Below are 23,499 nucleotides of genomic sequence, written 5' to 3' on the forward strand. Positions count from 1 at the left end.
TTCCCTGACATCTATTCTGTCATTGCTCCCTGTTTCAGCAAGTTTTAATGAATCCAGCTTTATTTCAATACATGAAGGTGTCCTTGGCCTCTCACCACTCTGTTTTTAGAAGACGAGTCACTCAGAGTGATCTGGGGTGACTGTCAAAGCTGATTTTGGTTTCTACCCTCACTTTCCAGCTGAACACTTCTCCTGGTACTTTCTTAACATTACCTCCAAGGGACTGATGATTGCTGTCCCTTTTTCTTCTGTGGCAGCAGGAAAACAAACAGAAAGCAAACAGGACTTGGACAGGTTACCTCTGGTCAACCTTCTCAGGGATTGGGAACTGGCAGCACATTCCCAGGAGCTGCCAGGTTTGTTCCTAGCTCAGCTAGCAGTTTGTAATTGCCTGACTGCATGTGTTTGGTCCCCTCCCTGGTAAAGCCTGTCCTGGGTTAATAAAAATGTCATTAACTGGATCTGTGGGATGAAGTTGAATATGTGTCAGCACAGTTCCCTGGCAGCAAGAGGCCAATGCTGGCCTGGGCTGTGTTGGAGAGAATCCCCCTCTGTGATATTTAAGGTCCCTTCCAACCTGAACCATGTATTTCCCCCACCCCAGTGCACGACAAGAGGTTGAGGTAAGAAGGTGCTGTGGGATCTTAGTGGTATCTGCAACTGCCTGACATGGGAAGGTGGAGAGGAAATGGATCCAAGCTTCTCAGAGGTGCGTGGGAATGGGGCAGTGGACACAAGCTGGATTAAGGGAAATCTCAAGTAGGAAGCAGCCAGTCTTTTACCTGGAAGGTGTCCCTGACCACGACAAGATGAACTTTAAGGTCCCTTCCAACCCAAACCACTCTGGGATTATCTGATAGTAGAAAAAAAATCAGCCTGAGGATGTTCAAACACAAGAAGAGGGTCTGGACAGGTTATGGGATTGATGTCCTTTGAGCTATTGAACTATGTGGAGTTTAGTTCTGACTGACTTGGGTCTCTCGAGGTACCTTCCCATTACATGACTCATTCTGATTTCCATGGATTATCCATACATTTGGATATCTGATTAACTGCACCCTTTTATGGGAGATGTTGACACACACTGTTACCCCATGCAGGGGTGTGAAATTGGAGTAAATGTGCAAGGTTTGTGTGTTACACCCAGTTCCAGAGAAGGGGGGCTGAAACAGTCCCGAGCATATGTTCATTTGCACTGAATACTGGATGAATTTGACAGTGTGTTTTAATACCATGGCTCTGTAAAAGCAGATGTACTTCTTCACTGGAGCAGTTTCTTTGGATTAAATTACAATTGGAGAGCATTTTCTTTGGTGTTACCACTTGTCTTTGTGTCACTTTGCTTTGATTTCTGTATATGATCTGAGGCATGCAAAATAGGAATATGAATATTATGCATTGTCTCAGTTCAATGAGACTGAAGTGTTTTGCTTGATATTTTTCTTAAATATTCTGTGTATATTCAGATATATTTAAAACCCCACCACACCTTTTAAGGAAGGTGGTTTTGATGAAGCTTAGATTTGGTGCAAATGTGAAGAGAATTTATTGCTACTTCAAAATTCAAGGTTTTTTAGTTTTGACAATTTTCCTTTCTGAGTCCATATCTTCAAGAAGTGCTGTGTCAATGCTGTCACTTCCCTGTGATTGTCATAAATTGGATTATTCTGTGTTAATGCACATTTTAATTTTAATTCCAGCTCAATTCTGAGAAACCCATGGAGCTGGAGCTAAGCTGTGCATTGAAACTGGTGGGAGTGAGTCTCCAACTCTAGTGTGTTGACTAAAGGCTTCTTGTTCCTTTTAGTTTGGGTTTTGTTTTTTTTTTAATCTGATCTCAAGCATCCAAAGCTTTTCCTCTCCCCTCGTCATTTTTAAAGCTTGATGAAACTTTCTCAGAACACTTCCATCAAATTAAGTGCATAAAAGCCTGAGGTGACCAATTTCTAGTCACTCAACATTGATAAGCTGAAAATTATGTAATTATTTTTGGTGGATTTCTTTTTAAATTATTTTTAGGGCTTTTACAGAAAGAATCTGCCAGTGTTCTGTTCATACCTATTAATATTTCACACCAAAATGCACTTTTAAAGCTTTCTGGGCTGACATGCACATGGGCATGACTTCATTGTTCTTCAAATGCAATGCACTCTCACACTTAGAGGAAATCCAAGTGTCTGCATTTAGGAACGTAAATTGTTAAATAGGGTTTAAAATGCTTGTGGACAGCAGGATGGGTGATGAGAGAGGGCTGAACCAGAGCTCTCTGCTCTGGTTCAAGGTCCCATAATAGCAGGACTTTATCTTTGCAAGGTCATACTTATATTTGTCCAGGAGACTGTCCTCTTTCAGCGAGAGTAGCTCCACGCTCAGATTAGTAAGAAGTGCTTCAAATAGTTTTAAATTCCATCAATAATCCTTTTTTTTTTTTGAACAGTTCAAATATCAGGAGTTACCAAAATATTGCCATTTTGCAGTAGAGTGTGTTCCCTCTGCTGTGCCCCTCAGTGTGTCATTGTAGGCTTGATGGAATGTTCTGTTTCATCTTTAGGCAAACGGCTAAAAATTACAAAATTGCTTTCAGTAATGAATCCGAAATCCCTGTGACTTGAGCAGCCACCCAGAAATATGCCATTTTAAAAGGGTTTCCATTCACCAAGAGTAGAGGGATCACTGGCACCGGGATCTTTTGTGAAACTTGGTTTATCCCCAGCAGTGCACCTGCCTTCCCGAATACAGGAAAAGCTGAGGAGTCCAGGTGTTGCCTGTTCACAGAACTGTGCTCTTTAGGCTTTTCTAAGATGGTTTGGGTTTTCAGAAAGTTCTGCTGTGTTTTTGTTGCCAGAGTTGTATCGTGAAAGAACTTACCACACCTGTGCTTTTCAGACAGGACTCTGCTACAGTGTGAATAGTTTTATTGACCTTTCTTGCAGTGAATCCCTTCTGTTGCTCCTCATTTTGCTGAGCTTTAATATAACCCCAAATTAAGGCAACAAATTGACTGTATTATTGGAGACTTACTCTGGTGGCTGGTATGTGCATCCCAGTGGTCCACACACACAGAAACAGGAGTCACATCTCTCATTGCCAAAAAAACCCAAGAAACACAAAGCTGGGGGAAGTTTATCCTTTTCCTCTTGTTTAAGTTTCCTTTGCTCTCTCTTAATGCTTTTGGGGGGTGCCTGTTGCCAGAATATTGACCTGCCACTGCTGGACTATTGGCCTGCCATCCATATAGCAGCCTCAGGTATTCTTGTCCAGGGCTGGGAAATTGTAAAAGACACAAACAGGGAACTTGCCAGTTGGTCTCAGCAAAGTTGAGCATTTAAGGAGCCAGGTGAGGTAGAGAGACAAAGGGCATGGAATTGAAATGGCAGAAGTTCTCTATTTCTCTCTCTGTTTTCTGTGTTCATTATGTTCAAGGTGCTTTTGAGGATGGAAGTGTTCAAGTATTATCTCATAGTTCCCATTTAATAATTTTCATTGCTTCCTCCTCTAATGCTGTTGAGAAATGGAGTGTCTCAATTGGAAATGTGACAGAACAGTTCTCCCCAGGGGTTACAGATCCAAAATCACAACATGAAAAGGGTGAGAAGCCACACACAAGCTGTTCCCCTGTTCAAGGGGAGTTTCTGCAGTCTGGGCAAAAAGAGAAGTGGATTGTTACCTGAGCAATAAATGGGATACAGCAGGCAGGTCACACACAGCAAGTGGAATTCTGATTGCAGCTGCATCAGTGCCTGTGTCCTGCTCAGAAACAGGAGCAGTGTTAACAGCTTGCAGCCAAAGCAAAGGAAATCCAGAGGGGTTTCTGGGATGGGAATGCTCTTTGTGAATCTCCATGGAACACTTTGTTTGAGCTTCTGTAATTAGTCTGGCTGTTCTATGACAGTGTTTGACACTTTGGTCTCTCTGGTGATCCATGGGGAGAATTTAGCCAAGGGAATGGTGGTGATTAGCACTCAACAGAGGAAGTATTTCACTTTCTTGCCCATCTGATCCATCAAAAGATTAACCAACTGGCTTCTGTGGAGCCTGAGCTTTGAAACCCTGTACACAAATTTCCAGTAAGATGTCTTGAAACAGTGGCCTAATAATCAAAGAATCCCAGGATGGTTTGGGTTGGAAGGGACTTTAAAGCTGATCTCATTGCAAGCCCTGCCATAGGCAGGGACACCTTCCACTTGACATCCACTAGACCAGGCCGTTATAAAATGTGTGGCTCAAAGCTTAGCCAAAAGAGCCTTTTTCCTAAAAAAGGATTTCTTGGTCAGTAGTGGTGACTTTAATGCTGTCAGCCCATGACAGTCTCCTTGGCATTAAGAATTTTCTTTGGTGTGGTGAACTGAGACTAAAGTAGTTTAAAAAACAAAACCCACAAAACTCTCCCCCCAAAATAATTTTTCCAAGAGAATGAATATGTATTACAAAGGCAGAGAGTGAAAGGACAAGGGGAAATGATTTTAAACTAAAATAGGAGAGATTTAGGTTTGATATTGGGAAGGAATTGTTCCCTGGGAGGGTGGGGAGGCCCTGGCACAGGTTGCCCAGAGAAGCTGTGGTTGCCCCATCCCTGGAAGTGTCCAAGGCCAGGTTGGAGCAACCTGAGCTAGTGGAAGGTGTCCCTGCCCATGGTAGGGGGTGGAACTGGATGATCTTTAAGGTGCCTTCCAACCCAAACCACCTTGGAATTGTGCGATATCATTTAACTTCACAGGGGCACCATCAATTCTGCCTTCACCCACAAAAAACCCCTCTCAAGCTCTCACAGGTCCTGGGATAAAAGGTGATTTTCTACAAGCCGTGGAATTAAATCCTATTGGACCTATTTTTCTACACAGTGAGGGCAGCAGGATTCAAATCTCTGTAGCTCTTCAGGCACCATTTTCCTTAAATCTGTTTTCTGGCTTTATGCTTTTTAAAAAAAGATCATAAGGTTTATTCACATGCAGAAGCATCTTTCTTCCTTACAGTTTCTTCTCTGCTCTCAGTACAATGGAAAATGCTTTTATATCTACATGAATTTCCATTTCTTTGTAATAAAAGTGCTTGCTCCATTTTGATTCCTGCATCAATAACAACAGTGCTGATGCTGAGGATGACAGCTTTTACTTCACTCATCACAGAATCAGCTCTGGGGCCAGGATCCATAACAACTCCATTTGATTGTTCACAAATACCTCTTTTTAGTCCAAAACCAGAGTAATATAACTTCTGTGAATTAGAGAAGACAGGAAATGCTGTGCAGTTTGGCAGATTCTCACTGAAATCTCTCTGCTGCAGTCGGACCTGATTTGCTCGAATACAGCAAATATTAGCATAGTACTGTAGCTTTGGAATATCTGTATAGGTATTCTCAGACCAAGAATGCAGGAATGTTGGCAAGTGTGAATTATTGCCCATGGAGGAGCTCCTGTCTTTGGAAAATATTGATTATCTTGGCCCTAAAAACTTCCTGACACGTTCAGAGAGCGTTTCTGAATTGTGCTTGGCGTGCCCGGTTTCTCGCTTGAGGTACGTGGGGATATGCTGCACTTGAGAACAATTAAGTGGCCCCAAAAATCTGTCTGCTCTCCAGGCCTGCTCTGCCTGAGAGGACCAGGCAGAAGGGCTGTTCCCCAGCTCTGCAGCTATGGTTTTAAGAGGATCATTGAGTTCCCCATCCCTGCACTCGGTAGTTTCTTTTCTTGCGATCTGTTATCGGGCTGGTTCCCAGGACAGCTGCTGAGGGACTTGCTGCAGGTGTCAAGATTCACGTCCAGCACTTCAGGGATGTTGATGCATGACCACATGGACAGGAACATGCTGCTGTCCATGAAAACTCTGCTCTTGGGAAACGGGGGGCCAGAGGATGCACAGGAGCCATTTAGCTCCCTCTCAGGTTTAGCTGCTTGTCTTGGGTATCCGTGTTTTCTGTGCATTTCTTAGGGGCAGTGGATCACCTGGATGTGAACTTTGGGCTGATACCCCCAGGTGGTAGGGGAGCTCTTGGATGCTGCCGTGTGAAGTGAAGCCCCTAAGTGATAACTCATGTGTATATGGCAAGGTAATGTGAGATTTGGGATAATAAAGCTACACTGTCACAGAAGGAAAGGTCACTCTGAGACTTAGAATCTAGGAGTGGTTTTGGTTGGAGGGAATCTTAAACATCACCCAGTCCCACCCCCTGCCATGGGCAAGGACACCTTCCACTAGCCCAGGTTGGTCCAAGCCCTGTCCAGCCTGGCCTAAAGTGGGTTCAAACTGGGTGGTTCAAACGGGGCTGTAGAAGGTTCTCCAGCAGCACATGGTATAGCTCTGCTTTCTGAAAGGGGAGTGGACTGGGGATAATCAGTCTCTCCAAGGACTCACTGAATATCACTGCAATAGGAATTGCTCTTACCAAAGTGAAAAGCTTTAACTTAAGGGCGGGAGAAAACCAGCTGAGTGTCAAACAGGAAATTAAGACACTGACTAATATTTTTTGGGGTCAAAGCATCACTTGTAGAATCCTCTGTTGCATTCACCAGTGCTTCAACAACCCTGTAGAAAATTAGATTAATGGGTGTTGATTTTACAAGCCCTCCACTATCTTCTGCTGCCTTAAAATCTAATTCTTTATTCCCCCAAGCATTTTCTTATTCCTCTGGCTTTTTAGTAGTGCTGTTGCTGACATGGAGCTGCAGTGCATGGGCAGCAGGTAGGACAGCAGCACTGCTGCTCTCACAAATAACCTGCAGCTCTCATCTCCTGCAGCCTGCAATTAGGCGGTTTCTGTTACTAATTGGTGAGCAACCCTGCCGTTCCTTGCCGCCGGTCCCTCCCTCCCTCAAAAGGAGGGCGTGACACAGATAAAGGTGGGGCTTTGCCAGCTGAAGTATATCAAAACCTGCCTCCTGGAGCCATGACTGCAGCAGGATTGCTGGGGCATGTCCTGGAGACTTTGGTAAGTCTGTGGTGCGTGATTAGACACTGATTTGTTTTCTGTCCTTATGAGTAGAGACTTTGAATTTGCTGGATTTGGGGTAGCGCTGCAGCTGGAGTTTGGCAACATCCTCTGCTTTCTGAGAGCTTTCACACAAAGCCAGTTGTGGGATTATGTTAAACGCAAATAGTGCTTCCATTTATCTGGAAGCTGCCTGGGAATGGAGGCTGGTGTTGCTTTTTCAGTTGCGGACAAGTTTTTAAAACCTATTTAAAAGTCTCTTTAGAACTAGCTATTTTTTGTTACTTCTCTTTCTTTTTAGTCACCTCCAAGCTGAAGATTTCCTTGGAATATGCTCCTTCAAGTGCTGTGGAAGTCATAGTATTAGCCTTTATGTTTTAGAAGATTATTCTAGTGTTTATCTAGTGGCTATTACTCTCAATATGCGTTATAAAGTTATGGTTTAATGCGTTAAATATCTTATATATTTAATTCAGTGGGTTGGAAATGCGATAGAAAATGAACTGTTTGACTGTTCTGTGGGCTGCAGCTGTGTCACGTCTTTTAAGATGTGTGTAATTGCTGTGTTATCTCTAACACTTGTGGGGTTAATGGGCGTTGCTCGCTGATACCAGCCAAACACTGAGCTATCAGTGATGCTCTTCAGAACTTGAATTTAAAATTAAATCCCACGTTTTCAGGGCTCCTTTGCCATCTCACACTTTTTTATTTGCAGCATGTTCATTCTTATCAATTCTGCAGCGAGGCAAACTCGAAATCCTGTAGTCTTTGGAGTTAATAATTTAATACCCTTTCCTTTTAATCTTCTCTGTACGGTTATGTCCGTAGCCAGTTTCCTGGTGTTAAACTTATTAAACAAACCAACAACGCAAGTAAAACTGTCAATAAATAAGTTGCATAGATCAGGACCAAAACGTAATTTCCCTCCACGGAGCTTTTATCTGGAATTACAGCTTTGAAAACATCTTTACGCTGAACATTAATCATATGAAATTATAAGAATTGCTTTCTGGGTTATTAGGAAATACGTCTCCCAGTGCACAGTTGCCAGTATCCTCCAATCTCAGGTTTCCATCCTTATCAGCTGCCAAGTCCCAGTTTCCTGGGGTTTCTTGCAAGCTGTGCCTGACAAGGTGTTTTTTTCCACGTCTTTGTCTCCACGATGCTTCATTGCCAGGTTGGAGCCTCTCTGGGCCCAGCCATCCATCTCTTCGCTTTCAATCTTTTGCCTTTTCTTGGGTTTAAATCACTCCTATCCTGTGCAGAAGCTGGGAAGGAAGAAGAGGGTTTTTTCCCATCACTTAGCAGTGGTGGAGATCCCAGGCATGCTGCAGAATTTGGGGGAAGTAGGTGAGGGCTTCTACCATGCACAGTAAAGAACGAGTCAGTCATGCTCCCCCTCAGCACAACGTGATTTTCAAAGGATTTTTAAAATACCTGTAAAATATAAATATATGTCGTTTTGTGGAATCTTGCCTTTTCTTTCTGCTTTGGGGATTGCCCACGTCACACTGCTGTCATCTTATTTACAACTGCAGCTTCCACAGCCTGGGCCATTCCCGCTGTGTCAGGTCCCCTAAGGAAATTGTTTCACACTTGCTGGTTCTTGGGTCTCAGAAGTTACGTGTTTACAGGAGGATGGCTCAGCAGGGCGGCAGGACGAGTATTTCTGTGTCTGGGAGGGATGCTTTGTGCCATGCAGTGGCAGGATCACCCCAGAGCACACAGCCAGAGGTAAAGGCAGGAGAGAAAACAGTGTTGAAAGGACGGGTGGACTTTGAGTTCTCCATGTAAGCTGGCTGGCAGCTTTCCTTTCAGGAAAAGGCTTTTTCCAGTATTATTCAGAAAGCAACATGAAGGGAATGGAAGTATTTGCAGTAGAATAAGTACAGCCTTGTTCTGTGCTTTGCTGCAAGTGCAGTGATGCTCCTTCAAAGACGGTGAGTTTAATACAGGGATGTGTTTTAGAGGGCACCTGAAATCAATTTGCTCCCAAGGATGACTTCCTAACTCTTGGATCCAATATCCAGTCCACTCAGGACTGCACGTGTTGACTGTGGTTGTTCCAGGCTGGACAGACCTGTGGGATTGCTGCTCAGGTGCTGCTGGAAGCTCCTGGGTCACTGCTGGGCCAGGTGCTTCAACACTGCAGTTTGTTGTCTTTGTACTCCAAATGTACCCGAAAATCCCCTCTCATTTGTAAATACACTGGGTTAGGTACTACTCAGGTGCATGAGCCCTGAACAGCCAAGTCCTGAGCGTCCCATCAGAGACAGAGTTGAGATTTGGGCATGAATTGAGTGGGGTGGCATGTAAGGTGTGTTCCTCTCTCAAAGGATGTTGCCTCGGTGTTCTTTTGGAGTGGGGAAAGAAAGAAGGAAGTCTCTCTGAGGTATGAAATAACAGAAAAGATTGGTTTGGAATGTTTTGTGTTTTAAGGATTGTCTAATTCTGTATACTGGGTTGAAATAACCTCTGCCTTGCCTTCCCAGGACACCAAGTGTCCTTACCGGTGTCTGGTGATAGAAATCTGCTCCTCTGTTCCCCCCTCTGCCGTGCTGTGCTCCTCCGGGTTTCCATGGGCACCATGAGGCACCGGAGAAATGGCAATTTCGAGAATTCCAGGCTCCTGTATTCCAGCATGTCCCGCAGCATAGACGTGGCCTGCAGCGATGCCGTGAGTACCTGGGACCTCTGCTGTCCTGGGAGTGGGACGCTGTGACTTGGGTCGTGTCGGGAGCAGGACCATGGGTTTGTCACTTCTCCCTTTGTGGAGAGGTTTTCCCAGCCAGTGCCCTTGGAGCAGGAGCAGTGATTTTGCTGGCATGGTGAATCTCTTAAGGAGGTACTGCATTCCTTTTGATCCCTGTAACTCTTTATTGTACATCCTTAGTCCTTCCTGGTTTTAAATCTTTTCTCGTGTTTCAGAGAGACAAATCTGTCCAAAGAACCACGCCGACCTCCTGTTGCAGCCAAGGCAGACAACACAGAATTACCTTAAACACCCCTTTATGCCTGAATGATTTGCTGATGGCAGCAATTGTCTGACAGATTCCCTGCTCCTGACCGGCTTGCAAGAAGCCTAATGACTGGTTCTTGGGGCTTTAGCAAGTGCCTTCCCCTCCCTTTTATCTTTTTGGTCTTGCACCGTTGTGACTTCTACTGGTTAAATAAGTTCCTTTCAATTTTCTTCGGTTTTGGATATTATACTTCTCATGTTTTTTCCACTTGGAATTGCTTCCTCCAGTTGCTGTTTACCCACAAGTGTTGTGTCTCAAATTGGTAAACTGAACTGTAGCTTCGTGTCTTCCCTCTTTGTCCTGAGCTAAATCTTACCTTGCAAATCCAAGCAGTGCCTGAAAACAAACAACCCCCAAGCCTTTATCAGCAAGTGAGAATTTCTCTTTGCTTTGGTAGCTTGCAGAGGTAGGTTAGGGATGAATTTGCATTCCCCAAGTGTGAAGCTTCCCCTGGGCTCCTGGAGTTTCAAGGTTAATGGGAGAGTTACTGGTTAAACAAGATGGAGAGGCTTTGTATTCCATTGAGCTCCCATAAAGCATGACTTGAAGTTGTTCAGGTCTCCTTTGGGGGTCTTAATGTGTTGAATTAAAATAACCTCTACCCTGGAAAACGTTGTCTTTCTTTTTTTTTTCTTTAATTTTTTTACTCTTGGGAAGAACCAGTGTTTGCTGTTCTGTTTTAAGTAGTATCTTGGTTTAAACTGACTGTGCTGCTACTGAGGTTTCTTGTGTTTTGCGAGTTATCAGAAAGAAACTTTTAAAAATTATTTTCCAGGATTTGGCCAACTTCATCCAAGAAAACTTTAAGAAGAGAGAATGTGTCTTTTTTACAAAAGACTCCAAGTCAATGTAAGGAGGTACTTTTCAATTGTTTTGCAAGGCTGGGGGGCCGGGAGCTGAGGGTGTCTCTGTCTTCTAAGGCAGGGAGTAAACTGCTGCCTTTTTTTTTGTTGAACAGTGAATTCAGCAGTGCAACCACACCTTGGTCTGGTTCCTCTGGTATCCTTACTCCATAAACAACTTGATACAAAACTATGGGTCTGACCTTCCAGCAGCTTTGTCACAGGGTTTAATATCAGATACCCTATTTGAAGCATAACTGTAGCAATGTATAGGTCTTTTTAAGGATGCAGTACTACTATTGGTCTGTAACAATGTATGTATGTATCAGAGGTTTGCATAATTTTAAGTTTTCCTTTTAAAGACAAATCACAAATTTCGTGCACAAGCCCTTACAGCAAAGACAGACACTCACTAGGTTTTGCTCAGGTTGATGTTCTCTTAAGACAGGATATTATCCTGGCTCCATTTGCAGCTGCAGGTACCTGTGCAATGCAAGTTTGGGGACCATAAAGTTGCTTTCAGGGGTTTTTTTGGTTTTTTTGTAGTCTCAAGAGAAAAGTGATCAAACTAATGCAGCTGCAGAAGTCCTAATATAGAGCTCTGAGAGCTCTCTAACCCCATTCTGCTCTGAAGCTGGGAGGAAAAATGCCTCGGAGAGAGTGAGGGAAATTAGTCTCATTTCAGAAAGTCTTACTTAGGGTCCTCCTCTGCCACCTAAAATGGGGTGTCTGGCAAAGGACCAAGGAAGGATGGAGGAGCTGGTTCCTCCCAGCTGCTCTTCCTCCAAGCCCACAGGGAAAGGGTTGCAGAACTTGCTGGTTTATTTTTGTCTGTGTATTTTTAAGGTGAGCTGGTTTGATTTGCAGCAGAGTGGAGGAAGCCTCTGAAGGAGAGAGGCAATGCCCCCTTGTCCATGCCCTCCGAGGGAGCAGGGATGTGCAGAGCATTTCACGGATGGCGGTGCAGCTTTTCCTAGGAAAAGTTCTCCTAAGCTTTCCCAACTAGTCCTGCACAACCACTTCCCAGTGCTGGGCAGAAGCAGGCTATGGGGAAGGAAGCAGGATTAGATGCTTTGTCAGGTGGCAAATCCCAGTAGCTACAACTGGTTCTGTAGCTCTGCCTGTTGCTTTCCTTGCTGCCAGAGCTCACTTCTCTGTGCTCAGGATAACTGTGATTTCCTGGCCGTTCCCTCTTTTTCAGGGGAAACTTATGTAAATGTGGATACCCTGAAAACCAACACATAGAGGGCACTCAGGTTAACACCAGTGAGAAATGGAACTACAAGAAGCACACAAAGGAGCTTCCTACCGATGCCTTTGGGGACATTCAGTTTGAAAACTTGGGAAAAAGAGGCAAGGTAAGTGGGTGTATTGGGGTGCCCATGAGGCCACTGTTGGGTGCCAGTGGAAGCCCCAGGAAAGCAAGGAAGGTGAAGGTGAAGTGGGTTTTAGCCTAACAGAAGAAGTTAGGCTGCAAAGGAGACAAGCTGGTTTCTCAAGCCCTGAGAAAAGGTAATAAAGAATAACTTCTTCCATGCTATTTGTTGCCTAGGCTGGTGATGGGAGTGAAAAGAAATTATCTGTTGCTGGGCACGGCAGGAGAAGGGGTGAATGAGGGTGATGCTCTAGTATTACTTTACATCCACATGGACCAGTTTGCTCAGGCCTATAAACAATTGAATGGGGAGTATTTCCCAGGGGAGATCCAGCAGTAACAGTAAATTCTGGAGGGATGCAAGAAATCAGTGGAGCTTGAGAGGTTTTATTCTGATTGCTGTTTTTTTCCTCTGCGTTTTTGCTTGGAGTGGAGACAGTGGAAAGGAGTGAGAGGGGTGGAAAGGAGAAATGGGCTGGTGTTGCTGTTTGTGATGATTTATGCTGATACTGTGTGAGGAGTCACATGTGGCTGAGCTCATCTGCTTCATAAAAGACTGATACTTCCCACCAGTGCAGCTTGCTTGAGACACTCAAAATAAATGAGGAAAATCAGAGCCCACTGTGTAAATTGATTGGGTTTGTTTTATGCAAAGTAGCAGAAATAGGAGTCATTTCAGTGGGAAATAAGACTGAGAGTTTTGAATCACACTTCAAACAATTCTTGATATGCATATTTTAGTTTCAATATGTGTTGTAAGCTGCTGTGTGACTTTACTGGAAGAAGAAATGTGTCGCCCTATTGCAGTATTTCAGAGTTCTCAAAGCTTAAATGTTCTTTCCTTAGGTTGTGTCCCCCCTTCCAACCTCAGAAATCAATTTGTGTGCCCACAGTTGTTTCATGAGGACTCCCAAGGCCACTGTGCACGTTTCAGAGCATACTTTGTTCAAGGCTTTTGTCTCCAAATCCATCCCATCAGCACGTTGGCTGGAGTCACATTCCCTGTTTTCATTCCCTACCTAGCAAGGCACTTGCTACTCTTAGAGATTGCAAAGTATTTCTTGTTGATCTCATGCACAGTGGGCAGAACTTCAACCCCAAGGTGACCTAAGAATTGCTGTCAATGATCAGTGAGGGATGGGAAGTTTTATAGCCTGACTGGTGCTTTTTAGGAGAGATGAGTCCTAAAAAATTCTGATCAGAAATCAGATGTCCACAGACCCATAAACAGGCTTGAGGACAGGCTGAGAGAGCTGGGATTGTTCAACCTGGAGAAGAGAAGGCTCCAGGGAGATCTTGGAGCCCCTTCCAGGACCTAAAGGGGCTCCAGGAGAGCTGGAGAGGGACTGGGGACAAGGGATGGAGGGACAGGACAAGGGGGAATGGTTTCCCAGTGCCAGAGGGCAGGGTTAGATGGGATAGTGGGAAGGAATTGTTCCCTGGGAGGGTGGGGAGGCCCTGGCACAGGTTGCCCAGAGAAGCTGTGGCTGCCCCATCCCTGGAAGTGTCCCAGACCAGGTTGGACAGGGCTTGGAGCAGCCTGGGCTAGTGGAAGGTGTCCCTGCACATGGAACAAGATGTGCTTTCAGGTCCCTTCCAACCCAAACCATCCTGGGATTCTATAAAATCTCTACCCTCAGTAAGTCCTGCTTTCGAGCTCCTTGTTCCTGCCGTGCTGCTCGAACCCTGTAACACCCAGGGGCATCACAGTTGCTGTGTTTTGTGTTCTGGGAGCTGTCAGTCCCCAGAAGGCTTCTCTGAATCGTGACCGTGGTCAGGAGCAGGATCCAGCAGCACCAGGAGATGGCACCGTTGCACTGTGGAGCAGGGAAGTGGCTCAGCCGAGGGGCTCTAATGAGGTTTGCCTTGGGTGTAGTTTACTGGCTCACCAGTTATATACTGGTAGCCTCCACTCTCCTAGGGGGGACCCTCTCCTGGAAAACACCCAGAGCTTTATGTGGCTGAAGCTTCTCAGAGCAGAAGCTGAGGGAGGCCCTTAGCTCTCCTATGTAGGTGCTGCAGCCTGCCAGTCATCCTCTGTTCTGTTCTGAGCCAAATGCCTTCACTTCTCCTGGGAACCTGTCCTGGAACACAGGCATATGTTCTTTCATTCAAGTTCAGCACCTCAGGGACTTTTCTTCCTCAAATGAATCCTTTGCTTTTGCTCTCCTGTAAATACTGGGCAAGATGTACAAGATCCTCCATGATTCAAGTCTGAGCTGCTCCCTTTCATCCCCCATATGGGCTGTGTAGCCATGACTGTTTGCCAAAAGTCCATCCCACCAGTGATGGAATTATGAAGGGGCTCTTGAATAGCAAAGCAGGACAAAGCCAGAGTTCAGGCTGTACTACATGTTTGATACAGTTATGTGTTATAGTTGAAACACTGCTATGGGTGTGTGTTGTGACAGGGGCATCTCACATGGAGCCTGGAATTTGTAGTTCATTAAATTAAATCAAAACACAGCTGTCATTATTATCAGTTCCCTTGCAATGGTGCTTGCACTGATTTGTGACGTAAGCTATAAATAGCATTGTTACAGTTGGAGTTGTCATGCTGGTGGTGTGCTCACCCCTGCAGTGTTCCTCTGAACCCCGGGGTCACTGCTTCTGCCTTCTCTAGAGGAAGGTGGGTTGGGTGCCTGGTTGCAGGGGAAGGCTTAAGGTGTTTTGGAGGAGGAAACAAGGATTTCATCCTCACTTCACCTCACCCCTGCTGCCTGTTGGAATGAGGCCCAGAGAAGAAAGAGAAGAAAGCGCGATCCGCGCTCTGTCCCCAGCCGGGACTGGGATATTTGGTCATCCTGCTGTGTTTGTTCTCTCTCTCCTCTCACCCAAGTACATCCGCCTGTCGTGCGACACAGACTCCGAAACACTCTACGACCTCATGACCCAGCACTGGCACCTGAAAACCCCAAACCTCGTCATCTCTGTCACTGGGGGAGCCAAGAACTTCGCGCTCAAGCCCCGGATGCGCAAGATATTCAGCAGGTTGATCTACATCGCCCAGTCCAAGGGTAAGGACCTGCTTTTGTGCCCGTGGTGGTCGATGGCTGTAGGATAGTGTCGGAGAGGCAGCAGCTCAAAGGGTGAGGAGGAAAGCAGAGCATTCTGTTTGCTTCTGCCTGGCTGGTGGGTTTGGGACATGTGTGACCCCGCAGCTTGGAAGTAGCAGGGTCGAGAGTTAGTCGTGGGGTGCCCGGGGTAGCATAAGGTGAGTCGTGTAGCACATCTTTTGTGTTTAATTGAAACACAAGCACCACCTCTAAGGTCGCAAGAGGGGTTTGGGTGGTTGTGTCTGAAGGCAGGGGGAGCGCGGGCGTTTCCCTGCGTTCCCCCGGGTCACTGGGTGTTGTTGCAGGGGCCTGGATTTTCACCGGGGGCACTCACTACGGGCTGATGAAGTACATTGGGGAGGTGGTCAGAGACAACACCATCAGTCGCAGCTCCGAGGAGAACGTGGTGGCCATTGGCATAGCGGCCTGGGGCATGATTTCCAACCGGGACACCCTCATCCGCGCCGCCGACAGCGACGTAAGGAACGGGGATCGGGGAGCAGTTAAGGGTGGAATAGACTTTTATCAAGTCCAACCACCAGCCCAGCACAACCACCATATTCACCACCTAACCATGTCCCCCCAAGTGCCACGTGGATGGGGTGGTGGGAAAAGAAAGAGGAGGCTTGACCTCAAAACATCAGGTGCTCTTCTCAGAACAGGAGAAAACTGAAGTGTCCAAGACAGTCACACACCTCAGGCCTGGTGGGGAGGATTTCAGCTGTGCCAGATTTGAGCACGTCTGTGTGGAGGTTCAGCAGCCCTAATTCTGTGTCTGGTGTTGCATTAGGGAATGACCTCTTCCATGGTTATTCTAGCTCCAGGAAAATCCCTATGCACTCACCCAGAGTGGGGATTCCCACCGACCTAGACAGGTTGTACCTGCTGCTGCTGTTGTTAAGGATCTTCATTGATACTGTCATCCAACTTTGCATAGCTCCCCTTGTCTCTTGTCCACTAGACATTACAGAACATGTCTAAAAAACCATCCTACTAGATAAATAACAGCAGATCAGTTTGTTGAGGGCTCCAAAGATGTTCGAGGGTTGAACTAGATGATCTCAGGAGGGTCTCTTCCAACCTAAAAAATTCTGTGGGGTGTTGAAATGATGTGAGTCTTGGGGATGGTCCTGTGCAGGGCCAGGAGTTGGACTCGATAATCTTTGTGGGTCCCTTCCAATTTGACATATTCTGTGATTCTGTGAAACTAAGTATGCCACAGATGTAATATTTTTGGTGGCTGAAGGAAGCATGAATTTAACTGGGTCTCTGAAGGGACTAAACTGTTGTAAATAACTTTGACTGTTCTGTTGGCTGAGGTGGAATTACGGGAGGATCATCACAAATCGGGCAGCTCTTGTAAAGAAAAACTTTCTCTGCAAATATTTATGCTGTGCTCCTGTGCTGGTTTCTCTCACTGCCTTCTGCTGCTGTTGGTACTGCCAGTGAGCAGTGTCCTGAGTCAGGAAATTCAGGCTCCCAGCTACTGAGGAATAGCTGGTGGCTTGGGGTTCAGCTGTCATGGCTTGTCATAGAATCATAAAATGGTTTGGGTTGGAAGGGACTTAAAGCCCATCTTGTTCCATGCCCTGCCATGGGCAGAGAAACCTTCCACCAACCCAGGTTGCTCCAAGCCCCATCCAGCCTGGTCTTGGACACTTCAGGGATGGGGCAACCACAGCTTCTCTGGGCAACCTGTGCCAGGGCCTCACACCCTCCCAGCGAGGTGTGTCCTTGTCCTGGGAGGTCTCTGTGTTCCCTGTCCCTGGGTCTCTCTCAACACTGTGCTTGTGCTCCTAGGGGAACTACTTGGCCCACTACATCATGGATGACCTCAAGAGAGACCCGCTGTATTGCCTGGATAACAACCACACCCATCTCCTGCTGGTGGACAATGGCACCCACGGGCACCCGACCACGGAGGCCAAAGTACGGACCCAGCTGGAAAAGTACATTTCGGAGCGGGTTATCCCAGGTTCGTGTGGGGGCTGGGGTGCACACCTCCTCCTGCTCATCTTTGCATGCTGGGGGGGGGGATGCACGGCGATTTCCTGGGAATGACAAAGCGGTGGCAGCATCCTGTGGATGTTGAGCTGGAAGGGATGTGTGTGTGTGCGCTGTGTTCCATCTTGAGTGCTCTCAGGAGCTGCCAGACCTTTTCAGAGCAACACCTCCCCCTCATATTGCTTTCTTGATGTCACAACAAATGCTCCATTCCAGCCACACAACCCTTCCCTCACCTCCTGTTGGAAGCTGACCCTTCTACACACATCCCACCTGGCACTGAATTCTGGGTAGCTGAAGAACAACTACGCAGGAGCTGAAATTAGGCTTTTCCCAAAATGTTTACGTGTGAGGGTGATTAAATCATCTGCAACCTGCTCCTAAAGAATTTGTCTTTCACCCCCCTCTTTACCAAAATGAAACAAACAAAAAAAAAAATCAAAGGCCTTGGCAGGAAATTCTTAGTTAAAGAGTGGTTTTTTTTTGGGGGGGGGGGGGTTGTTGTTTGGGGTTGGGGTTTTTTTGGAATGTCTCTCAAACAGTAGCTCCTAGAGTTACGGGATTCTTAGCTTTCCTTTACAACTGAAAATGTTCTTATCACAAGTTCAAGATACAATCCTCTGAGCTCGCCTTTCACTGAGACTCAAAATGGTCAAAGCAGCAGGAAAATACAATAAAATCAAGTTTTGGAGGAAAAAATTTTGATTTCTAGCAGGAAAAAGCTTCTGTTGGAGAAGTGTGTCTGAAGCCAGCTATGCAGAATGTTAGTCAAAACTGAGTTTTCCTTAAAAACAGGAAAAGTTGTTAATAACTGTGGCAAAATCAACGTCAAACTAGTTTTTGCATGAACTGCTTGGAAATTCTTTCACTGTACTCAGGAAAGAGAAGTTGTTCTGCATTAATAGATTTAACCCTTGTCCTTCGTTTCACAGAATCTAATTATGGTGGGAAGATTCCAATTGTGTGTTTTGCCCAAGGTGGAGGGAAAGAGACTTTGAAAGTAAGTTTATTTCTTTTACTTATTTACTGTGAAGAAAGCAAAATTGAAGCAGACTGATATTTATGATTTTTTTTTTGTTGTTTGAAAGGTGATCTTGGTACTTTTCTATTCTCCTGTTAATATTGAAGTTAATGAAGCTATTTTGCTTGGCAGGTGTGCTACCACTTCACTGCTGATGTTAATCAATTAGTCTGAACCACTGTGTGAAATTTCAGTTATCCCAGCCCTTCCTGTACGTTTCCTGGGTGTTCTGGTTCCATTCACATGGTTAATTTTTGCTTTCCCACAGATAGGTTGTAGGGGAATGTGCATGCAGAGTGTTATTCAGAGGTCCTGAGATGAAATGAAGGACCCATTCAGGTTTTAGGGGAAAGCTGTCCTCAAAAGGATGTGTTGAATGTGTCCATCTTCTTTTAGCTCTAAATTGCTGATGTTTAAAGAGAGGATTTGGCCATCACTGAAGGAACTGACTCTATGTGCCATGGAGTTACACATATGTTATAAAGAGACCTCAGACCCACTGTTAAGCAGTGACATGTAACACAGACTTAGTGACTGGTCAGAATGAGTGAAAGCCTTGTTAAATCAAATGCATCATTCCTAGCAAGAAGTTCCTCTGGAAAGTAACTGTATGATGATTCAGTTAAGTACCCATGCCAGTCTCTTGGCTATTTAGTAGAATCACGGTTGGAAAAGACCTGTGAGATCATCAAGTCCAACAATGTAGCACCATCGTGTTCACCACCAAACCATATCCTCACGTGCCATATCCACACAGTTTTGAACACTTCCAGGGATGGTGACTCTGCCACTTCCCTAAGCAGCCTGTTCCAGTGCTTGACAACCCTTTCAGTGAAGAATGTTTTCCTAATGTCCAGCCTCATCCTCCCCTGGTGCAACGTGGGGCCGTATCCTCTTATCCTGAGTTTTATTTCTCAGTGACACTGAGTGCACTGAGACACCCTTGCCTGCCTTCTTGCTCATTTGTAGGTGAAGACCTTTTCTGAAGGAGTAAATTGGGTCTGTGATCAGCCCAAATGACACAGCAGGCTCCATGCTGTGGGGGTCTGTCCTAGCCAGACCTCAAACTTAGCAGTGCTGGCAGGGAAAGGCTCCCTCTTTCTCAGCTTCTGTGAGTGATGACAAGAATCAGCTTTAGCAGAGGAGAAATATAACTGTTCCAAGCTTCTGTTTTAAACTCCCTGTGATGTAAAACATGCACTTTAGCTGAACCCTTCTTTAGAAAACCACTCTGATGTAGTTGGTAAGAAAAAACACCTTGCCTTTGTCACAGACCTGCTCCCCACCTGACAGGAGGAACTTGCCTGGGGTTTTGATGACTACAAGTTGATTTTTTTTTTTTATTTTTCTTTTTTTGGTTCTCAGAAAACTGTCTCATTGCTAATGTGTCTTTCCAGTGCTTGATGATAACTTGCATGGAGTCCCCTTGTACAGTTTACTGGCAGACAGTGAGTCTGTTTTCAGTGTAGTGACGCAAATGAAATCAATGTTTGCTGTTGTGGTCTTTGCAACAGGGATAAGGGTCCTTCCATTGTGATTTCAACAAGCTTTTTTTCTTGCTGTTAGTCCATGTACAGCACTGCTGTGTGAGAAATCACGCAAGTGGCTACTTGGAGACTTTCAGTAACATCAGAGTTCGATGTTCTGTTGGTGCTACAGAAGTAGCGCTCTGTAAACACTGCTGCAGGTAAATCCAGAGCTCTTGCTCTCAGCTGTGGTGTTACCTGGGCAGTGCTGTGCCATAACCAGCAGTGACTGGAGCTGGCCAGTGTTGTGTGACCTGAATGCCATTTCCACTTGTCAGTTGTCCTGATTTGCCCATCAACTCAAAAGCTGAGCAGCCTGGTCTAGTGGAAGGTGTCCCTGCCCATGGCAGGAGTTGGAATGAGGTGGTCTTCAGGGTCCCTTCCAACTCAAAACATCCTGTGACTCTTATGAAAATCTGGCAGATGGTGATGTCTGCCCCTCAGTTTCTGTGGGACTTCTTGCAGCCCTCTGTCATTAGATGGGTGATGTTTTAAAGACTTGTCATTGGTAATATATGAGTGGACAGTAATAAAAATACTCTTCTGGACTGTGGGTTTCTGTTGCTTTCCAGGCTTTCTTACTCAGTAGCAGGCTCTAATAACACAGTCGTGCTTCAGGTGATCCCCTCTCCCTCTCTGCCTCCTCAGTCCATCAACGTGGCCATCAAGAGTAAGATTCCCTGTGTGGTGGTGGAGGGCTCTGGCCGGATCGCCGATGTCATTGCGAGCCTGGTGGAGGCAGAAGGCACTCCTGCTTCCTCCTGTGTCAAGGAGAGCTTGCTCAGGTTCCTGCCCCGCACCATCTCCAGGCTCTCGGAAGAGGAGACTGAAAGCTGGATCAAGTGGGTAAGTGAGTGGGGCTGTGGGAGCTGAAAGCGGGAGAAGGGCAGAGGGATCCGGGGATATCTGGTGGTACCTGTGGGATGTGCAGGGCTCCCTGCCATGTTATGTCCACGGGGATTTAAAGAAAAGGAAAATTCTCTCAGGGATCAGAATACAAGGAGGTGGGGGGCCCCAGTCTTTTGGAAAGTCAGCACATGTCTAGACCCAGGAGAGCTAAGGCCAGATGTTTTGTGACTGTCTGCTCCTGGACGCTTGTGCTTCCTCTGAAGCACTGACTGCTGGATGTGTCTCCTGGCTGATGAGCTGGTTGGTGTTGCAGTTCCAGAATTGCTCAGAGAGAAAGGGTTATTGCTGCTGCTGCACAGGCTTTCAAATTGCAGTGATTCTACTTCAGGATTCTGTCATTTCTTCCCTAAGCTCCTTTATTAAGGCACGCAGGAAGAAAACCATGGGGCAGGAGGCATTTCCCACCAGGAGTGGGATGTTTAGGGCTAGAGGCTTACTGGGGCAGTGTTTCACCACATCTCCACTGTGACTCTGTTAGGTTGATTTACTGGCTCTGTGTACATGGAATGCAGTTGAAGACACATCACTGAATATACACCAAAACATTCTTCTTTTACCCTTTTTTTACCTCTTGGACCAGAGGTAGAGCCTTTAGGATGTAGTCACCATTGTGATCCCATGTGTGACTGTTAATTACAAGAGTTTTCTGGAGGCTGGGAAGACTGAAGAAGCGAGGAGAGCACCTGCTGCTTTGGGTTGCTTGGCCCAGTCTCAGGAACCTGTTGTGCCTCTGGTTACCTGACCCTCAGGTGGACCTGTTCTTATACTTCTGCCCTCCTTAATAGGGACAGAAGAAAGTGCAGCTCCTGAAAAATCTGAGGCTGCTTTCAGCATTGAAACTACCTTTGAGAAAGAGTTACCTTTTAGGCAGAAAACAGTTTCCAGCTATCCCGTTACAAACTCTTCCTAAAGCTCTACTCCTACAGTCAGGAGTGGTCAAGATTTTTTGTCTGTGTGCTAGAATGGAAGTAACTCCATAAAGCTTCATTATGTGAGAAATTATCTCCGTTTTTGACAAAGCATGAGGAGGTAGAAACTACTCTCTAACAAATTGTTTGACATTTGTTGAAACTTGTGCTTCACAATCTTCTTTTTTACTTGATAAGTAGCTTCTAATTACTGAGATTATATCTTTTTGTTCTGCATAGGGGAATCAGTTATTTGCTGTATGTTCAGAGGATAATTAATCTTGTACTTCGGTGACTTCAAAATAAATCTCATTATCTACTTGTATTTGGGCTTATTTAAATTTTAACTATTGGTGGAAACGAGACTGATGAGAAGCAGCTTTGTCACAATGTGGTGGGAGATTTCTTTTTAAAATACTCTAGGAGATCAACTACTAGACAGCCTTGATTGCTTTGAAATGGAACTTTTTCTTTTTGTAGATCAAAGAAGTCCTTGAGAGCCCTCATTTACTGACAGTGATCAAAATAGAAGAAGCTGGAGATGAAATTGTGAGCAATGCCATTTCCTTTGCTCTGTACAAAGGCAAGTAATTGTTTTTCCTGGTTGGAGTTTGTTTGGGTTTTTAAAATAAATGGAAAAAGATGGTTACTTATTTTCTAGAACAGTTTTCCTTAGAGCAGTGCCATCTCTCTACACTCCTGCTTGTCTTCATCTGGAGTGGTGTAGGCAGGCTACAGCAACATGGTGGGATCTGTTAGTGTGGGTGAGATCCAAGCCAGGTAATTGGGAAAGGATTTAGGAGAGCTCTGGGGATGCTGGTAGGGCCCCATTGGGAATCCTTTTGCAGGACACTGAGGAACCTGAAGGAGAGTCGTTGTGTCCTGCACGACACTTGTGTTGATTTTGGTTATGAAGTGTTCCTGGCAGCTCTTCTGTGGCCTGTGTCAGACCACATGTATGTCTTTGAGCCTCCAGCATCCTCTGAAAGCCTTTCAGGAAGACGGGAAAGACACTTGGAAACAGTCTTGTCAGGTGGCGTGAGAAGCAGAGGTAATCATGCCAGGAAGCTCTCTGGTCTTTACCTAGAGGTCGTTCCCCCTCTGCAGCTTTCAGCACCAACGAACACGACAGGGATAACTGGAACGGGCAGCTGAAGCTGCTGCTGGAGTGGAACCAGCTGGACCTGGCCAGCGATGAGATCTTCACCAACGACCGGAACTGGGAGGTACAAACCCCTCCTGTGTGAGTACAGGGAGTGGGACACAGGGGGCTGTGGGAAGAGGGGCATCCCAAGGCTGCCAGAGCTCAAGGAGCGTTTGGACAACGCTCTCAGGTGCAGCGTGGGATTCTTGGGGTGTCCTGGACAGAGCTAAGGGTTGGACTCAATCCTCGATGGTCCCTTCCAGCTCAGGGTATCCTATTCTATGGATTCTATGGTCACTGCAAAGGTGATCTGCCCATGCCAAAAGTGCTCTGGGCCATCCAACAAAGGCAATTGCATGCAGAAAAAAGCTGGTTCTGGTGAAAAGGTGAGTAAGCCACGTGTCAGGCCTTAGGTGAACTTTGCATGGCTCACATGCTCCCTAATATTGCTTTCCCATTTCCTCCTAGTCTGCTGACCTACAGGATGTGATGTTCACAGCCCTGGTGAAGGACAGGCCCAAATTTGTCCGGTTGTTCCTGGAAAACGGCTTGAATCTGCGCAAGTTCCTCACCACAGAGGTCCTGAGAGAGCTGTACACCAACAACTTCAGCAGCCTGGTGTTCAAGAACCTGCAGATCGCCAAGAACTCCTACAACGATGCCCTCCTCACCTTCGTGTGGAAGATGGTTGAGGACTTCCGAAGAGGGGTCAAGAGGGATTACAAAACCAGCAAGGATGAGATGGAGATACACCTCTCAGTAAGTGGTG

General features: G+C 45.9%; 1 protein-coding gene across 4 annotated transcripts in view; it reads left to right on the forward strand.

The window, feature by feature from the left end:
* The window catches only part of TRPM8 (transient receptor potential cation channel subfamily M member 8), a 69,693-nt gene that overhangs the window by 28,256 nt on the left and 17,938 nt on the right, over nt 1–23,499 (forward strand). For 2 of the 4 annotated variants that reach the window (XM_027668074.1, XM_027668075.1), the window contains 11 exons: nt 9,418–9,602; nt 10,721–10,794; nt 11,989–12,145; nt 15,002–15,179; nt 15,524–15,696; nt 17,019–17,193; nt 18,155–18,222; nt 20,418–20,615; nt 22,067–22,169; nt 22,694–22,812; nt 23,199–23,489. In XM_027668074.1, coding sequence (XP_027523875.1) covers nt 9,418–9,602; nt 10,721–10,794; nt 11,989–12,145; nt 15,002–15,179; nt 15,524–15,696; nt 17,019–17,193; nt 18,155–18,222; nt 20,418–20,615; nt 22,067–22,169; nt 22,694–22,812; nt 23,199–23,489 — 1,721 coding nt within the window. Of the gene's footprint in view, nt 1–6,743; nt 6,926–9,417; nt 9,603–10,720; nt 10,803–11,988; nt 12,146–15,001; nt 15,180–15,523; nt 15,697–17,018; nt 17,194–18,154; nt 18,223–20,417; nt 20,616–22,066; nt 22,170–22,693; nt 22,813–23,198; nt 23,490–23,499 lie in introns of those variants that run through there. The other 2 variants (XM_027668077.1, XM_027668076.1) reach the window with 2 other exon arrangements.

The sequence above is a fragment of the Corapipo altera genome, unplaced genomic scaffold, assembly GCF_003945725.1.
Source record: "Corapipo altera isolate COAL_440 unplaced genomic scaffold, ASM394572v1 183, whole genome shotgun sequence".
Lineage (NCBI taxonomy): Eukaryota > Metazoa > Chordata > Aves > Passeriformes > Pipridae > Corapipo > Corapipo altera.